Source organism: Phoca vitulina, unplaced genomic scaffold (genome assembly GCF_004348235.1).
Source record: "Phoca vitulina isolate PV1807 unplaced genomic scaffold, GSC_HSeal_1.0 scaffold262, whole genome shotgun sequence".
NCBI lineage: Eukaryota > Metazoa > Chordata > Mammalia > Carnivora > Phocidae > Phoca > Phoca vitulina.
Genome location: NW_022589949.1, coordinates 26,293 through 42,335, shown reverse-complemented (window position 1 = coordinate 42,335; position 16,043 = coordinate 26,293). Strand labels below are relative to the sequence as shown.

At 63.4% G+C, this 16,043-nt stretch overlaps 1 protein-coding gene across 3 annotated transcripts; it reads right to left on the bottom strand.

Moving 5' to 3' along the window:
* Positions 1–4,790: 4,790 nt before the first annotated feature.
* Positions 4,791–14,069, bottom strand: LOC116629075 (ephrin-A3). Of its 3 annotated transcripts, none has more exons than XM_032399364.1 (5): positions 13,879–14,068; positions 7,695–8,008; positions 6,969–7,034; positions 6,714–6,791; positions 4,791–6,490 (listed from the first exon to the last, which is right to left on the bottom strand). In XM_032399364.1, the coding sequence occupies exons 1-5, from the start codon at positions 14,004–14,006 to the stop codon at positions 6,360–6,362; spliced, it is 717 nt and encodes a 238-aa protein (XP_032255255.1). In that variant the 5' UTR covers positions 14,007–14,068; the 3' UTR covers positions 4,791–6,359. The 3 variants fall into 3 exon arrangements, with proteins under 3 accessions (XP_032255255.1, XP_032255257.1, XP_032255256.1); XM_032399366.1 differs by lacking the exon at positions 13,879–14,068 and adding an exon at positions 11,654–11,965; XM_032399365.1 differs by lacking the exon at positions 6,714–6,791 and having other exon boundaries at positions 13,879–14,069.
* Between the last annotated feature and the right edge of the window lie 1,974 nt (positions 14,070–16,043).

The window sequence follows — 16,043 nt, the reverse complement described above, 5'->3', positions numbered from 1 at the left end:
GGGGGGCGGGTCTGTGCCCAGAGCTGGGCCTGGTGGGTGGGTCTGTGCCCAGAGCTGGACTGGGGGGTTCTGTGCCCAGAGCGGGCAGTGCTCATGCTCAGACGTGGCCCTTCATGGGATGAGGCAGGTTGGTCTCCCCCTGGGTCTCTCCCCCAGGCTCAGGGTCTGGTGTCTGTGTGTGAACGTGCACCCACGTGTGTAAGCACGTCTGCCATGTGACGACAGGGATCTCTCTGGTCCCAAGCTCGCCTTTCTTTCGTTGCTGTCACCTCCCTCACCAGCATACAATGGGGGTGTGAGGGGCGCTGGAGGTCCCTGGGAGGGGCTGTGGTGGGTGTCTGAGTCTGAGTCTCGCCCTGTGTGTGTGTGTGTGTGTACGTGCACATCCTCAGGGCTCTAGGGATTGTGTTTGTGTCTGTGTGTAGGTTTCCAGAGGGTGTGAACGCGGCATCACTCGCCCCCACAACCCCACCTCCTCCCTTCCCTGGTCTTCCCCAGACTCCAGATTTGTCCAGCGGGTTTGGCCCGTGCTCTGCCCGGCACAGAACCCTGTTTGTCTGGCCGGGACTGTCCCCCTTGGACGCCAGCCCTCAGGTGCACCCCGCTGTGCGACGCTGGACGTGGGTGGCTCAGGGTGCCCGTGTGTGGGCATCAGTGGGACGCCCCTGTGTGCGCCCCGAGGCCCGAGACGGTGTCCGTGTGGCTGTGAAGCGTGTCCAGCCCACTGAGTGTGTGTCCAAGTGCGAAGGGCCGTGTGTCCGGCCGCCGCTCGCGTGTGGGGAGGGCCGCTGCCTCAGCCCGGGGCGCCCCTCCACTTCAGCTGTGTAAACAAAGCCCCTGCCTTCCTCTCCGAGGCCCCGCCCCCCTCCCCAGAGCAGTGACTTTGATTGACTGTGTGGGTCCCAAGGTTGTGAAGTATATGAGCGGGTGTGGATTGAAGGGAGCACAAGTGTGTGTGAGCGTGAGGGTGAGGCCCGAGCGTCCCCTGGCCAACACCAGCCCTGGGGAGCAGCTTGGGGGACCCCAGGCCACTTGAGCCTCGCTCCTTTCCTCCTTTTTATAGCCAGGGTTGGCGACAGTCCTGTAATTACCCCGAGCCAGACGCCTGGGTGAAAGCCAGGAGCTTGGCGCTGACCCTCTGGGGGAGGGGCCAAGCCACAGGAAGCCAGACGTCCCCAGGGCACCATCCCAGGCCAGTCATGGGTTCAGCCTGAGGTTGGTCTTGCTGCCCCCCCCCCGGCCTGACCCCCGCGCCTCTGTACTGTTCCTGGGCCCGCGCCACACTCCCCAGTCTGTCCAGGGGCTGAGCTACCCAGCCTGTGTGTCCCTACCCCTTCCCGCCAGTGTCCCTCATGCCTAGCTCAGGTCCTTCATCCCCCAGCCCAGCCCATGTCACCTGTCCCAGCCGATGTACCCTGCAGCCCAGCTCAGCCCCTGACCCCAGGTTTGCCACCTGAGCAGAACAGGGAGGGTGAGGGAGACCATGTGAGGCTTTGGGGCTGAGTAGCGCTGGCCGGACAGGAAGGTCCACCCCCAAGGCCTTAGCACCTAAAATGGGAGTGAAGGAGAGAAGGCCAAAGGGGGTAGGAGAAGCCCTGGGATGTAAGGTGGGCCAGGACCTCGCCCCTTCTGCCCCAGGCCAGAGCACAAGGGTAGGGCTGAGCCCAGAGCATCCCTCGGTGAAGCTCCCTGTGCCCCTCAGGGGCCAGCACCCACCCTTGCAGGTCCCCAACGCAGGGAACGAGCCCAGCCCGAATGGTGAACGGTCCTGCTCCTCTCCCCTCTCCACGGCTGGGTTAGGGTGACCCAGGGCCCGGGAGCGGGGCGCGTGGCCGCTCAGAGCCTCACTCCCCATACCCAAATCTGTGTCTGCTCGTGCGTCTTGCTGTGTCCTGAGGAGCCCCTGGGACAACTCTAAATTCGCGCGTGTGTGTTGCTATGGCCCGTCTTGAGGTCTTGCTGAGGCAGCCAGAGGGACACAGACAAGGGCCAAGGGGCCCCTGTCAGGGTGGACGAGCTGCCTGCCTGGGGCCCACACGGCCTTGGGGCTGCAGCTTTGGGGTGGAGACAGCACAGCGTCTCCTGGGCAGACGGTAAGGGGTAAGGGCAGCCCGGATGCCCAGGTTGGCAGAGAGGAGGTGACTCAGCCTGCTTCCCTCCCCGCTCCCGCTGCGGTCCTGTTGTCTTTGCCGCCACCCCCCCATACCCCTGAATGTCTCGCTCAGTCCCAGATCCCATAGTCTGTTCTGTGCTATCCTATCCTGCTCTGCCCTGTCTGATCCCTCAGCAGGTGTTGAGTCTGGACTGTGGGTCCCCTTCCGTCCCACCTGCCCCCTCAGGCCCTGTCCCTGGTGTCACCTCACCATTGCCTTGGCCAGGACACCCTGGGCCGGGCCGACTTTGATGCCACCAAGCAGGGGCCCTGTGCCAGGCAGGATCAGGGTCACCGGTGTCTATCCATCCACGTGTTGACCCCTCCCTCCCCCTTACAGGCTCTGGGAACTAGAAGCTTGTCTGAGGGGAGTTCCGCACAGGACCCCCTGGCTGAAGCCCCAGCTACAGGGGAAATGGTCCTTTCTCTTTAGCCACTGCTTGGGGTGGTTTAAGAGGTTTCAAGTATCAGCCTTGGATCCCTGGAAGTTGTCAGTCTCTCCTGGGGCCTGGCAGCATGGTGGAGGGGTGGAGGGGACGGGAGCTCAGGACACCCGAGTCCCAGTGCCTCTCTGCCTCGTCACCTGTCCGCATAGGCTGAGTCACTCGCCCTTCTGAGCTTTAGTTTTCCTGTCCTTTGTCCTGTCCTTACTTATTTAAGTAATCTCTGCACCCAACGTGGGGCTCAAACTCACGATCCTGAGATCAAGAGTTGCACGCTCCTCTGACTGAGCCAGACAGGCGCCCCTAGTTTTCCTGCCCTTAAGATGTGGGGTTCAGACTGGTACACCCAATCCGGATTGGAGGTCCTTTGATGTCTTTCTCTGCGGACTCCACGTGACTTTGGAGGAGTCTGGGGGAGAGGGGGCGGAAGGCGGTGGTAGGGGTTCCAATGGGCAGAGCGTGGCGACAGTCAGACCCACTCCAAATGCCAGCCTTGCCAGGCCCTGTCCCGTGTGCCAGGCCTCTGTGACCCTGATCCAGGGACGTGGCCTTTTAGACCCTCAGCCTTCCCATCTGTGCTTTGGGGATAGTGAGGCTTCCAGGGGCACGGTACTCCCAGCGCACGGAAAACACTGGGTGCCGTGCTGGGCATATAGTAGGTGCTCAGTAAGTGGAAGCTGGCTTGCTTGCTCTAGTTCCTGCCCCCCAGGGCTTGGCCCTCCGTCTGGCTGGCTGGATTTTTTTGTTTTTTTTAAGATTTTATTTATTGGGCACTGGGGTGCTCAGTTGGTTAAGCATCTGCCTTTGGCTCAGGTCATGATCCCGGGGTTCTGGGGTGGAGTCCAGCAGGGCTCTCTGCTCAGCGGGGAGCCTGCTTCTCCCGCTCCCTCTGCTGCTCCCCCTGCTTGTGCGCTCGCTCGCTCTCTCTCTCTGTCAAATAAATAAATAAAATCTTTACCAAAAAAAGATTTTATTTATTTGTGGGGGGAGAACATGAGCCTGGGGGAGGGGCAGAAGGAGAGGAGAAGCAAGCTCTCCGCTGAGCAGGGAGCCCTCCTGGACTCCACCCCAGGACCCCACGACCATGACCCCAGCTGAAGGCAGACGTCTAACCGGCTGAGCCACCCGGTGCCGCTGGGTTGCTGGACTGTGAGCCTACTAAGCGCCCCCTCACAGCATGCCCTCCCCTGTCCCGTGTGGCCCTGGGATGTGAGGAGCCTGCAGCTTAGGCCCACTGCTGTGACCCCTTCCAGGCCTTTCCTGCTCTCCCCAGTTGGGTACCAACTGTGTGTGCCTCCCCCTCCCAGCAGCCTCTTCCCTGTGTCTCCAGGCATGAGGGTACGTTTCCCTCCATGTTCCCACAGCCCCCTGGCATTTAACTGTGGAACACTTGGTTACACTGTCCTACCTGTGTGTGGGTGTTACTGATTCCTTTTCACCTATCAACACATGCTAACATGAGCTTATGTGAGGGCAGAGACTGTGTCTTGGCATCCCAGTACCCAGGCCAGAGCCTGGCACTCAGCAGGTGCTCAGGAAGTGTCGATGGAATCCTCGAATGATTGCAATGGATGAGCCTATCTTTTCAGTCTTGTCTCTGGGTGAGGAGCCTCAGACTGGTGCCCCGGCTGCCCTGGCTCTTTCCCCACTGCCTCCCACCCCATGTCTCCCTGTCTGCCACGGTCCAGCGGAAATTCCATTTCTCCTATTTTATGAGTACAGAGCGGGAAGAAGACCCAGTCCCTGCCGCTGGGGAGGGGCTCATTCTCAGGATGCGGCTGGCAGGAGCCACAGGGGCGAGGAGGGGCCCTCAGCCAGGACCCAGTCTGCGCACACAGAGGACCGGGGTGGGATGGAGTCCCAAAGCTGCACAGCTTGGCAGTAAGGACCCCCTCCCTGGCAGGTTTTGGCTCCTGTCATCACCTCCCCTCCCCCACAGCACCACGGGTACAAGCCTGACCTCACCCAGCCTGGTGGGGCCATGTGGCCCTTCCCCCTGCTCTGTCTGGCGCATTCTGCCTCCTCTTCTCTCCCGACAGACGCAGGGTGCTGGAGTTATGTGGGACCCCAGCGCCAGTGCACTCTCAGCCCTTGGGCCATAATGGTTTAAATGAATAAAATCACAAAGGATTATAAAGGAAACCAATCACATGGAAACACAGTTATCAAAACATTTACATTTTTTGGTGTAGTAATATATATGCTTCTTTATTAACACATTAAAAACAAGAACGGTCTAACAACTCCGGTCCTTTCAAAGCAGTGATGAGAACAAATGGTGTTTTGAGAGAGCTTCAAAAACTATAATGCAGCCTGAAAGCATCTGTGATTTCTGTTGGTTACAAAAACCCAGGCCCTCTGCAAACTATTTTGGCTTGTTGCCCAAGTACGTAAGAGAATGTTTAATTTCAGTTACAGGTGAGTGAAAACAAAGATGTGATTTTTTTCCCTATCTAGGTTCACAACCCCCCTGCAACCCAGAGACCCCAATCAAGACCCCGATTGCAGAGTGGAACAGGAAGGAAGGAGAAACCATCCTGCGCTGGATGCTTCCTTTACCATTCCATCCTTACCAGGCCCTGAGAGACGGGTAGCCTGACTCAAGCTTCTGAGGAGAAACGCGAGCCTCGCAGAGGGTGAATGATTTGCCCAAAGGCAGCCAGGCCCAGCTCCAAGGCCCTGTGGCTCTCACCACACAGAGCTGCCTCCTCAAGGGAGACTGAGCCACAGAAGGTGCTCAGTTGACCCTTTGGCCCCAGAGTCGGCCCCCCGCCCGTGACATGTGGGTTTTAACCAGCATCCAGAAGGGCTATGGCCCCTGAAATCACACACACTTAGTTATTTTTATCTCCAGTTTATTTTTTTAGACTAAGAGCAGAGTATGAAAGTCACAGCCAAAGCACTTGAAAAAGGCCCGGGAGGATGGGTGGGGCCACAGAGGGTGGGCAGGGCAAGGTCATGGGATTTGGGTCCCGGCTCAGGGCTGGAGGGGAGGGGGCATTGTTGTCTTACGGTCTCCAAAAGTGTCTGTGCGTTGCATAGGTCTTGTCTTCACAGAAGACACAAGAGGGGCCAGGGGGTCCCCCAGTGGGGGGGCCTCGCCTGGTGGGGAAGGGGTCTGAAGCTGGAAGGGGACGTCAAGGAAGGTCAGGGAGTTAAGGAGGGGGAGGAAGTCTGTCCGTCTGTACATTATATATAGAGATACAGAGTCCGTACATGCCTGCTGGCACCCCAGTGCCCATCCCTTGTCACCCTTGTCCACTGCCCGCCCCCCAGGGGTGTCTACTTGTAAACTTGGATTCAATCCAAACCGCAATCCCGGGAGCGGGAGTGGGAGGAGGAGGACGTGCTTATTGCTGTAAACAGGGGAGGGGGGGCCGTGGGCCACCCCCTCGCCCATCTAGTCCCCTCCCTGTGTTCCGCCCCTAGAAGAGAATGAGGGGGGTGCCTCCCATGCTTGGATCTGCTCTCTCTGGGGCGTATTTGTCTCCGGTGGTGACAACAGGGGATGGTACCGGGGTCAGAGAAAGGTACCAGAGCCACAGGCCACCCGGGACCCGTGGCTGTCCCTGTGTCTGGTCCACTACAGTGCCCCACGAGGGGAGAGAGGGGGCAAAGGGCATGGGCACAGATGTATGGTGCAGACCCCGCTTCCAGCCACCGGAGCAGGGGTCCAGGCCCCACAGCTAGGCTTCTCTCGGAGAGACCAAAGTCTCCCTGCCCTTTCCCAGCCCCATGTCTCCCCGCCAAGGGAGGGGGTAGAGCTAGGACGCCAAGAGCGTCGCGAGGAAGAAGGCGATGCCCACTGCCAGGGGCAGGCGTTCCCGCTTGGGGCTGGTCCCGCTGATGCTCTTCTCAAGCTTGGGCACCTGGGGATTCTCTCTCTCAAAGTCCTCTGTGGGCAGACGAACAGACAGCCTGGTGAGGGCGGGGCTGCGCGCGCGGGCGGGGCACGCGGCAGCGACAGCAGCAGTGCAGCCGGGACGTGAGCACCCACGGGGGCGGGGTGGGGTGGGGAGGAGGGGTCCGTGCCCCCGGAAGGCATGCAAGGTGAGCAGGCACCGGGGAGGGGGCTGCGGTTCCAGCAGTGGCCACCAGAGGGCGCTGCGCAGACTCACCCAGCACGTTGATCTTCACATGGGGGCCCATGGTGAACTGGGGGAGGGTGGGGGCCGGCTTCTCCCCGGAGTGCGATGCTGCGGGCCGGGGTGCGGGTGGGAGAGAGGAGGGGAGAGTCAGGGCCAGGATCCCCCCACCGCTACAGCTGGGGAGCGAGTCCCCGCTCCTGGGCCCCCCCCCGCCCCCGGGAGCCAGGGGAGCCCCGAAGCGGGGAGCCGAGGACGCGGTCGCGGCTGGGCGCCGACGGCACTCACTGGGGGCGCAGCAGACGAACACCTTCATCCTCAGACACTTCCAGTGCGGGCTGTGCGTGGGCGTGGCTGGGGACGAGACGGGGCCTGAGCTGCGTTCTCGCGCGTCCCGCCCCTGCGCGCCGCCCCCTGCCCCGGGGACGCGGCTTCACGGCTCCCCGGCCCTCGGACACGGGTCACCGCGGCTCCGCCGTCAGCCCGAGAAGGCTCTTTGGTCCCAGCCCTCAAGAAACCCCGAGCCCTGAGGTCTCAGTTCCGGAACGCTCCTCGCGGGAGCGGTGACCCTGCGACCCAAACTTCGGACTGTCACTAAACCTCTCTCAGCCTCAGACGCCGTCCGAGCCGAAGCCCTAAGGCCGCCAGGCCCCACGTGGCATCCCGGGCTGTCGAGCCCAGCGACGCGGACCACGTGGCCGCCACGTGGGCCCGCCCCAGCCCCTGCGGACCCCACCCCCTGGCCGGCACTCTGACCCTCTCTTTTAGGCTCACCCCCACAACCATGGGGTTGGCCCTGCGGACCCCATCCCCTGGCTCTCACTCACTTTTCCCGGCCCCCCCCCCCCCCCCCCCCGAGACCCCAGCCCGGGGACCCCACCCCCTGGCCGTCTCTCAGATACGTTCCCTAGCTCCGCCCCCGGGGCCCCACCCCCGGCCGTCCCCCAGGTACGCTCTTTAGGCCCCGCCCCCGTCACTCGCCCCGCCCGGCCCCGCCCCCCGGCCGTCACTCACAGATGTAGTAGTACTCGTGGCCGGCGTGGAACTCGTAGCCCAGCGAGAAGGCGCTGTAGCGCTGGAACTTCTCCGAGAACTTGATGGGGCTGTGCGGGGCGTGCGGGCGGTTGCACTCCCAGCGCTTGAAGCCTTGGCTGGCGTTGCAGGTGCGGTAGCCGGCGCGGCTCACCATGTACAGCACGTACTGCTCCGCCCCGCCCCCGGGGCCCGGCCCCGCCCCGGGGCCCACCCCCGAGCTGTTGTAGTGGGGGCAGTAAATATCCAGATAATCGTTCACATTCACCTGCACCGTGTAGCCCTCTCGCCGCAGGCTGCGGGGGAGAGGAAGCGGGTCAGAGAGAAGAAAGCCCACGCCAGCCCTCTTCCCACGTCGCCGCTCCGCAGACCTTCCCTAGGGTCTTCGGAGCTGCCTCTCTTCTCGGTCCCTGTCCTAGTGCCACCAGTCCCACGCTAGCCCTCCACGCCCACGCCTTGTGCGGTCCTTCTCCGGGCGGCCACCAGAGGGCAGCAAAGGCGCAGGGAAGCCCGGCCTCCCTCCGAAGGCGAAGAGGCGGGGGAGAAGGGAACGTACGCTCTGGTTACCACAGAAACGGCGCAGGCCCCAGCGACTCCCAGACCCAGGCCCGGATTTCCTCCGTCCATCCCCCACAATTCCCCACCGGGAGGAGTGGTAGGGGATGGAAGGGGAGGGGGAGAGTGGGAGGGAGCCCTTCCCGAGATGCGCACCCTGCATCCCCGCCCCCGGCGTGCTTTCCTGCCGCTGCCAGTCCACCCCAAGGCCAGTGAGCCAGGACCTGAGCTCACAGACGCACGTCTGGAGGCTTCGTGCATGTGCACGCACAAGTTCCGTGGCGCACACACAAATATGTCCACTGTCCACTCAGGCGGCATGCCAGGATGGGCTGACCCCAGCCGTCTCGAGCTCTCTCCCTGCCCCCTCCACCCCCGTGACCCGCCCCCCAGACACACACCCACACACACACCCACACACCCAGGCACATGCCCTCTCTGCACTATTACTGGCAATGAAGGTCCCCGATAACGTGAGACAACAAATCGGGAAGCTAAGGGGCTCAACACCAAAGCTCCACGGGGTATCATGCCAACCAGCCAAAACTTCCGTCTCTATACATCCTCCTCCTCCACCTGGCACCACTGCCCCCTTAATGGCGCGAGGCAGAGTAGTGGGCGTAGTGCCCAGACAAGATGGCTGTGCCTCGTACTTCCTCGGTCCTTGTAGGGCACACAGAAGCGGGCGCTGGGTCCCTTGTAATCCCCACCTGCCTTGCCAGTCGTCATCAAAGTGTTGGTCTTAATGCCCTCGATGGTGGTGCGGAGTGGTGCGGGGATGGGAAAAACATCTGAATGGAGAAAGAAACTCAGAGAAGCAGGAAAGAGTTTCCCCCAATTTCTTTAGGGTAGGAATGCACACGTCCTGGCAGGGAGAGAACATGGTGGACACAGAAGGCCTGGGGTACTTAGCAGCATGTCAAACCACTGAGGTCCCTAGTCCCTGGGAACTCCCTGGAGGGAGGGACTGGCTCCCCATGTCACCAAGCACCTCCCAGTGCCACAAATAGTAATTAGATCCATTAGGGAAACATGCTTGGAGGCCTCTGAATTGGGTGGAGCCTTGAGGGTCCCTCCCCACCTTACCCTCCTTGCCTGGCCTGGCCTGTACCACCCTCTCCCCAAGCACTCCCTTCCAAGCCCAGCAGTAGGCAGAGGTGAGAGCTGGTGCCTGGGCACCTCAGTGGGAATGGGCACAGCCTTCTTGAGTCATCAGGAATGCCACCAGTCCCACTTGGTTCCCACGGGAGTGATGGGTCACTTAGGCCCCTCCCTGGCCCTGGCACTCAGGTGGGCAGGAGTCTCGGCCTGGGGCACTGGGAGCAGGAAAACGGGTTAGACCAGGCCTGGCTCCTGGCGCCACCTGGGTTTGCCTCTCCATCCCCAAGTGGCTTGCCTCTCGATCCCCAACTTCCAAGTCTACTGTTCCTTCCCCACAGGCTTTGAGGAGGGGGCCACCAGTGCTAGGGGGCCAGGCCTAAAGCCACTGCACAGCCACCCTGGGGCCTCCGTCCTTGAGCCTCACCTAGGTTTCCAGCCCTGCTCTGAAGTGGCCCCTTGCTGGGGCACTGCCCAGATTCCCCTACAACAGAGCCCATTCCAGCAAGCAGTAAGCCATGGCCAGAGCTATTGGGACAGGTGACCTCAGTTTCCTCAACGGGGCGGGGCCTAGCCTTACAGAAAGGCAGCTGGGTGAGCACCTGGAAGAGAAGCCATCTTTTACCTCTCCCTGGGCTGGGTGGCAGGAAGAGCCCCTGAAATGCCCCCCAAACTGGGCATGTGGGAGGAACAGCGGCTTGTGGAATGGCTGTAGGCAGCTGGTATCTGGTGGGCAGGGGGCTGGGTGCCAGAGTCCCCAGTCAAAAGTCCCGGGAGACCTGAGTGGGGTGTCTGCTTGGCTTGGGCGCTGTAACTGAATCTGTCATCCTCCCCGCCCTGGCAGAGGAGAGGAAGGTGCCACTAGGCCCAGCAAAGCTCCACAGCTGACTCCTCCTCTAGGGCCCCAGCTCCCCATCCCTAGGGGGGAGGGGGGGACCCGGGGGCCTGGGGTGTGCCTGCCCCTTCAAACAGGTCTCTATTCTTCCTCCCTTCATCCCGTACTGGCCTCCACCTCTCTCGCAGAAAGGCCAGTGTTCACACACCCCACCTGGAGGGGTGCCCCCTCACCCCGTTATTTCGTCTCTCCTGGCTCTCACCGCCTCCGGGGCGCATTCCGACCCTTCTCTGTCACTCCTTCAGTGCCCCGCCTGCTCGAGCCTGGTGGGGTGGGCGGCGGGGGAGCAGGGAAGGAGCAAACCTCTCCCCGCGGGGCAATTAGGGGCAGGTAAACAGGGCGTCTAACAAGACCAGGGAGGAGGGAAGGCATCCCAAGGGGCGCTGAACTTGTTTAATCCCTGCCCCCACCCCTAGAAGCCGGGATGCAGAGCTAAAGAAGCGGAGGAGGGATGGCAAGACACCGACCGGGGCTCTCCTCCCCCCTAGCGCGCGGCCCCGAGGCGGCGCGCCGCTCGCTCCAGCAGGCGAGGCTGGACCACGTGCGCGCGGCGTGGGGTCCGCGCGCCCGGCTGGGGGTGGGTGGGTGGCGGGAACGTTCGCGGGGCGGCGCGTGCACGCTGACACCCCCGCACCCCTCGGGGCGCTCTCGGCGCCCCGCCCCGCCGGGTCTCGCCATCCCCGGCCCGGGGCCGGGCTTCTCCGGCCGGCGTCGGGTGGGGGAGAGGCAGCGCGCCCCACATCCCCGCCCCCCTCCCTGCGACAGCGCCGGGCGGCGGCGAAGGTTTATTGATCTGCAGCGGCGGCGAAGAGCGAGAGACCCGGCGAAAGCGAGACACACAAACGGAGTGAGAAGAGACGCGCGCAGCGAGAGGGGAGACTAACAGACCCGGGTCCCCGAGAGGGGACAGGGCGAGACACAGCGAAAGAGAGGGGCCCAGAATCGGAGAGAAAGAGGACCAGGATGGGAACGGAGGGAGGCGTGGAGAAAGGGAGAGACGTGGGGGCCGATCGGGGAGGCCCCCAGACAGCAGAGACTGAGACGGCTCTCAGTGGCGGGCAAGGGGGTACGGGGCAGAGGCTCGGGGGCAGGGAGAATACGAGCAGAGGGAGAGACCAACAGGGACGTAGTACAGCCTCAATAAATATTTGTTGAATGAGCGTGTGAATGAAAGAGAGATCAGCAACAGAAACATTTCAGGGAGAGAGAGGTAGGGAGACGGCTAGAGAAAGATGGTCCCCAGGCTTCTTGAGTTAGGGGCGAATAACAACGCCTTGCTCCGTTCTGTAAAGCAAGGAAGCGCGGGGCCAGGGGGCATACATGTGGCCATCAGCCGGTCCTCCCACCCCCACCCCAAATTCAATTCCGGGCTCAGGGGACCCCTCGACCTCACCTTCTCCTTCTTCCCTCCAGTATAGTACCCTCCATCCCTAGTTTCTGGGCCAGGTTGGGAACTGGTCTCTCCAGTTACAGCGGATCAAACGGAGGGCCTGAGTGGGTGGACGAGGGGCGAGATCGGGACCGCTGTGCAGGGCACTGCCCCCAGGACTGTCAAAGGAGGCCTCTGCACGTGTCCTACAGCACCCTCCCACGTGACCCCAGGAGGCGGGGTCGCAAGACCCTCTCCACGTGACCCCAAGGGGCAGAGACCCTCAGCACGTGACAGGGGGTGGGAGCCCGGCGCCCAGCTCACGTGACCGGGGGGAGGGGGCGCGGGAGCCCTTGGCTCGGCCCGGCCCCGCCCCCAGCTCCCTGGCCCTCTCCACTCCCGGCTCCGGAGCACGTCGCTCTCACGATTTATGGGGCCGCGGCTGCCGCAGTGAGGGAGCCGGGGAGCCCGGCGCAGCGGCAACAAAGGCCGAGGAAGCGAGGCGGGGGCGGCGGCGTCCTCCCAGCCGGGTGCGCGCCCCCTCCCACCTCTGCCGGTCCAGACCTGCGGGGGAGCGGGGAAGACTGAAAGGAGGCTCCCGGAACCGGGCTCCCCCACCCCCTCCCAGGGCTTTCACCTGAGCCCAGGTGTATGCGGGGGAGGGGAACCTGATCAACAACATTCCCCCCCACACGCGGCCGTTCCCGCATACCCCTGGCTCCGGCTTACCCTAAGAACGCGGGGGTGCCCCGAGGGTGGTGGGAACCCAGGGCCCCTCACCTGCGTACTCTCCGCTCCCCGCCAGCCTCTAGTGGGGCGGGGGGAGGCGGACGTGTGAGTCTGGGGGAGGGGGACGAGCTAGATAGAACGGGGAGTCAGCCTCCAGCACCCCCCGGAGTTCTTCGAGTCCCGCTCCGGGGGGGGAGGGGCCTCATCCCCACCCCCGAGGTTTCCATGGGAAGCGAGAGGGGGGCGTCGTGGGCTCATCCCCACCCCCAGTCTGACACTCCGGGCGCGAGCAGGGAGAGAGGGGGAGGCGCGGAGCCCCAAACAACAAAGAGCGGAGCGGCGAGCGGCAGCCCCTCCCCCGGGAGGTTGGGGGTCGCGGCCGCCCGGCCCTCCCGGTCCCCTCCCCTGGGGCCTCGCCAGTTGCTCCCGAGTCGCCCCCCCGGAGCGGGGAGTCCGAGGCGGTGCCGCCGCCGCCGCCTAGGCAGGTGTGACAGTGACCCCCGCGTCCCTAGGGATGCCCCCAACACACAGACACACACGGAGGCACGGCGGGGAGGAGAAGACAAGGGCAGGGAGGACCGAGCAGATTGAGGACCTGGCCCCGCAGCCGGCACCCAGCCGCCGCGCCACACACCCCGGGAAACCACACGGCCGCCCTGACACCCGCCCAGACCGCGGCGGCGCCGGCAGCCACCCCAGCCCAGACGCGGCCGGCCACGCGGACAGCGACCGCAGCCCCCTCCCCCCCCCGCCGCCCGCTCCCACCCCCAGACGATCGCCGACGCAGACACACAAATCACACACTCAGACACACACGCACACTGACAGCCGCGCACGCCTGCTCACACTTGGAGCCACACGCCGTCCCCAGGCCGCGCGTGTGTGTGCGTGTGTGACACGCCGACATCTGCGGGCCTCTCTCTCTTTCACCGGTACCCCACCTTTCCATCCCCACCGAGCAGCACCTCCAGGACCCCCGCCTCGGCGACCCAGCCCAGCTCACCCCCGCCTGGCTTTTCCCCACAACCAGGGCGAACCATCTAGCTTCGTTCTGAGGAGGTGCTGGGCCGGACTCCCTGCCTCAGCTCTGGACCCCACTTTTGAAAGCAGGAGTCCTAGACAGAACCCCTCGAAAGCCTCACCGCTGAAAACAGGTCATCCCTGGCCCCCCCCCGGTGCGACGGCCCAGCACGGCTGAAGGGGGCGAAGATGGGGGACTGTGCGATGGGGGCACGCTATTCCGGCGGCGGTGCGGAGAGAAGAAAGGTGGGGTGCGGTGTCCCCGAGCAGCCTCCTCCGCACGGCCCAAGTCCTCGTCCCTAGACCTCAACAGCCTCTTTCAGACGCCCCCCCCGCGAGTTTCGCAGACGCCCACAGTGTGTGTCCCCCTCTCCCTCGTTCCCAGCCCCCGGCCGTGCCTCCCAGGACCCCCACCCCGGGGCCCCCGGGACTTCCCGGGCCCACCGGCTCCCCCTCTCGCAGACGCGGGACGCACTGGGCTCCCTGGGCCCCCGACTCACTGCTGGTTGGAGCTGTTCCAGTACACCGCATGCCGGTTTCCCAGCGCCCCCCCGGGCCCCTGGGCCAGCAGCGGCAGCAGCGGCACGGGCACGAGCAGCAGCAGCAGCAGCAGCGGAGCCGCGGCCATACCCGGAGCCGCCGCCGCCGCCGCCCCCCGACTGAGCCCCGCGCGCCCGGCTTCTCGCCTCCCAGCTCCCTGCCGCCGCCGCCGCCGCCGCCGCCGCCGCCGCCGCCGGCCCCCAGGCCTTAGGCCACGCCCCCAGCCCTTCCCTCCGCCCTCCGGGCGCGCCCCCGAAGCCCCGCCCCGGGCGCGCTCCCGCCTGGCCCCGCCCCGCTCGGCCCGGAGCGCGCGGCGCTCGGGAGGTGGGGACCGTGCTGTCCCCTCGGGAACAACCGGCGGCGCCTCCTCTCTCCCTCCTAGGTTTACTTTTTGCTTCCGCGGGTCCCGGGCCTTCTGCCGCCCAGTCTCGAGTTCCCTGGAGAAGGATTAGGGAGGCCCAGACCGGGGTCTCGACCTGCTGTGAGCACATCCATCCCTGGGATGGGGTGAGGGGGATTTGAAAAGGAGCTGGGGGTCCAGGACCGCTTCATAGTAGAACTAGACAACCCCCCCCCCTTCCTTCTGAGCAGTCTGCCCTCCGCTCCCTCCATGGTCCTCTTCCCGTGTGAATAAGGGGTCGGGGGCTGCAGGGTGGAGAAGCCTCAGTGCGCACCAAGGACCTGACCGCTCCTGACCCAAAGCCCCCACCGGAGGAGCATGAGGCTTGTTTTTCCTGGAGGCGAGGGAGAGGAGCTCGCCCTGAGAATGTCCATACTGGTGTGCAGGCGAGTCAGCCCCAGAACCTACAGAGGATCCCTCGCTCACGCTCAAGCAGGGCCCGTCCAGTGCAGCCAGCGGGGTCCCCCAGCTTGGCCGCTGCTGGACGCACTGACGGGAAGGCAGATCCTGGGCTCCAGCTCTCACCGACATTGTCCCCACAGTGATGCCCAAGCACAGACCTGGCACACACACATTCATGAGAGCAGACGCAGGGAACAGAGAGACGCAGCACTGGACACAGACATTTACACACACAGGTGCCCCTGGCCAGCACATACAGGGAGTGGCGCTGAGACAACCAGAGATCTGTAGACACACAGAGACATGGGAGCACACCCCAGACCATGCACCCGCAGGGACTCACCCACAGACCCACATGCACCCTGACACCACAGTTCCCTGTTCTCCTCTGGTTCCTTCTTTGCCCAGGAAGTAGAAGTTGAGGGAAAGGGTCTAGGATCCAGACCTAGGGGGTGCCCAGCTCTCATCTCTTCTCTCTTGGAGAGGCTCGGACTAAGAGTGACCAGGTCTCAGGTCAGGTTCTGACAATCCACACCAATGACCTGTGCCCGGGGAGACTGGTGTGATGCTCTTCTCTCCTTTACTTCAGGAGAGAGGACATGCAGGCACCCTCCATCTGCTGATCCTTGGCAGGACAGGGGTCCTCAGGTGCTGCGGTGGGGGGTGTGGGGATGGTGCCATTCAGCATGGGCCTCCTGCCTAGCTGCTGCTGGGCTAGAACAGACTCTGTCCTCCCTCACTCCCCTCCACCCCAGGAGATCTTCTCTCCCTTCTCAGGAGCCAGAAGATAAATTAGGCCCCTTGGGGTGGGAATGGGGGACTTTGCAAACAGCTCTCTCTTCCCCCAGACTCCTCACCCCCCAGGGAGATTTGTGTCACCCAAATGATGCTAACCTACCTACTCCAGGTGCCCCAATCCCAACCTCCTCCTCTGCCCCCCACACTCCCTGCTATGCAAAGGGAGGCTTCTCTCTGTAGGGCCCACAGTTGGCAGAGGGGCTGCCCATTTACATATGGATGGGAGCTTGCTGATTTGGTCTAGGAGTTCAGATTTCATTTTAGAAGCCTTAAATCCCTTTTTGTAGAATCTGGGTCCCACTTATGGATGTGAGTCTTTTCCTTCAGGATTCAGATACTCCTGTTTAGAAACTAGCACCCCCAGACCCAGTCCCCATAACTGAGCCCTTTCTCTAGGATTTAAGCAGCTCTATCAGGTTTTTAAGTTCTGAGACACTCTCTATAGAGCCTAGGCTTCTGTCTATGGGATCTGGTGCTCTATCCAAATCAATCTCTGGCTGATTTGGGCTTTTGTGTGTTTTAGGA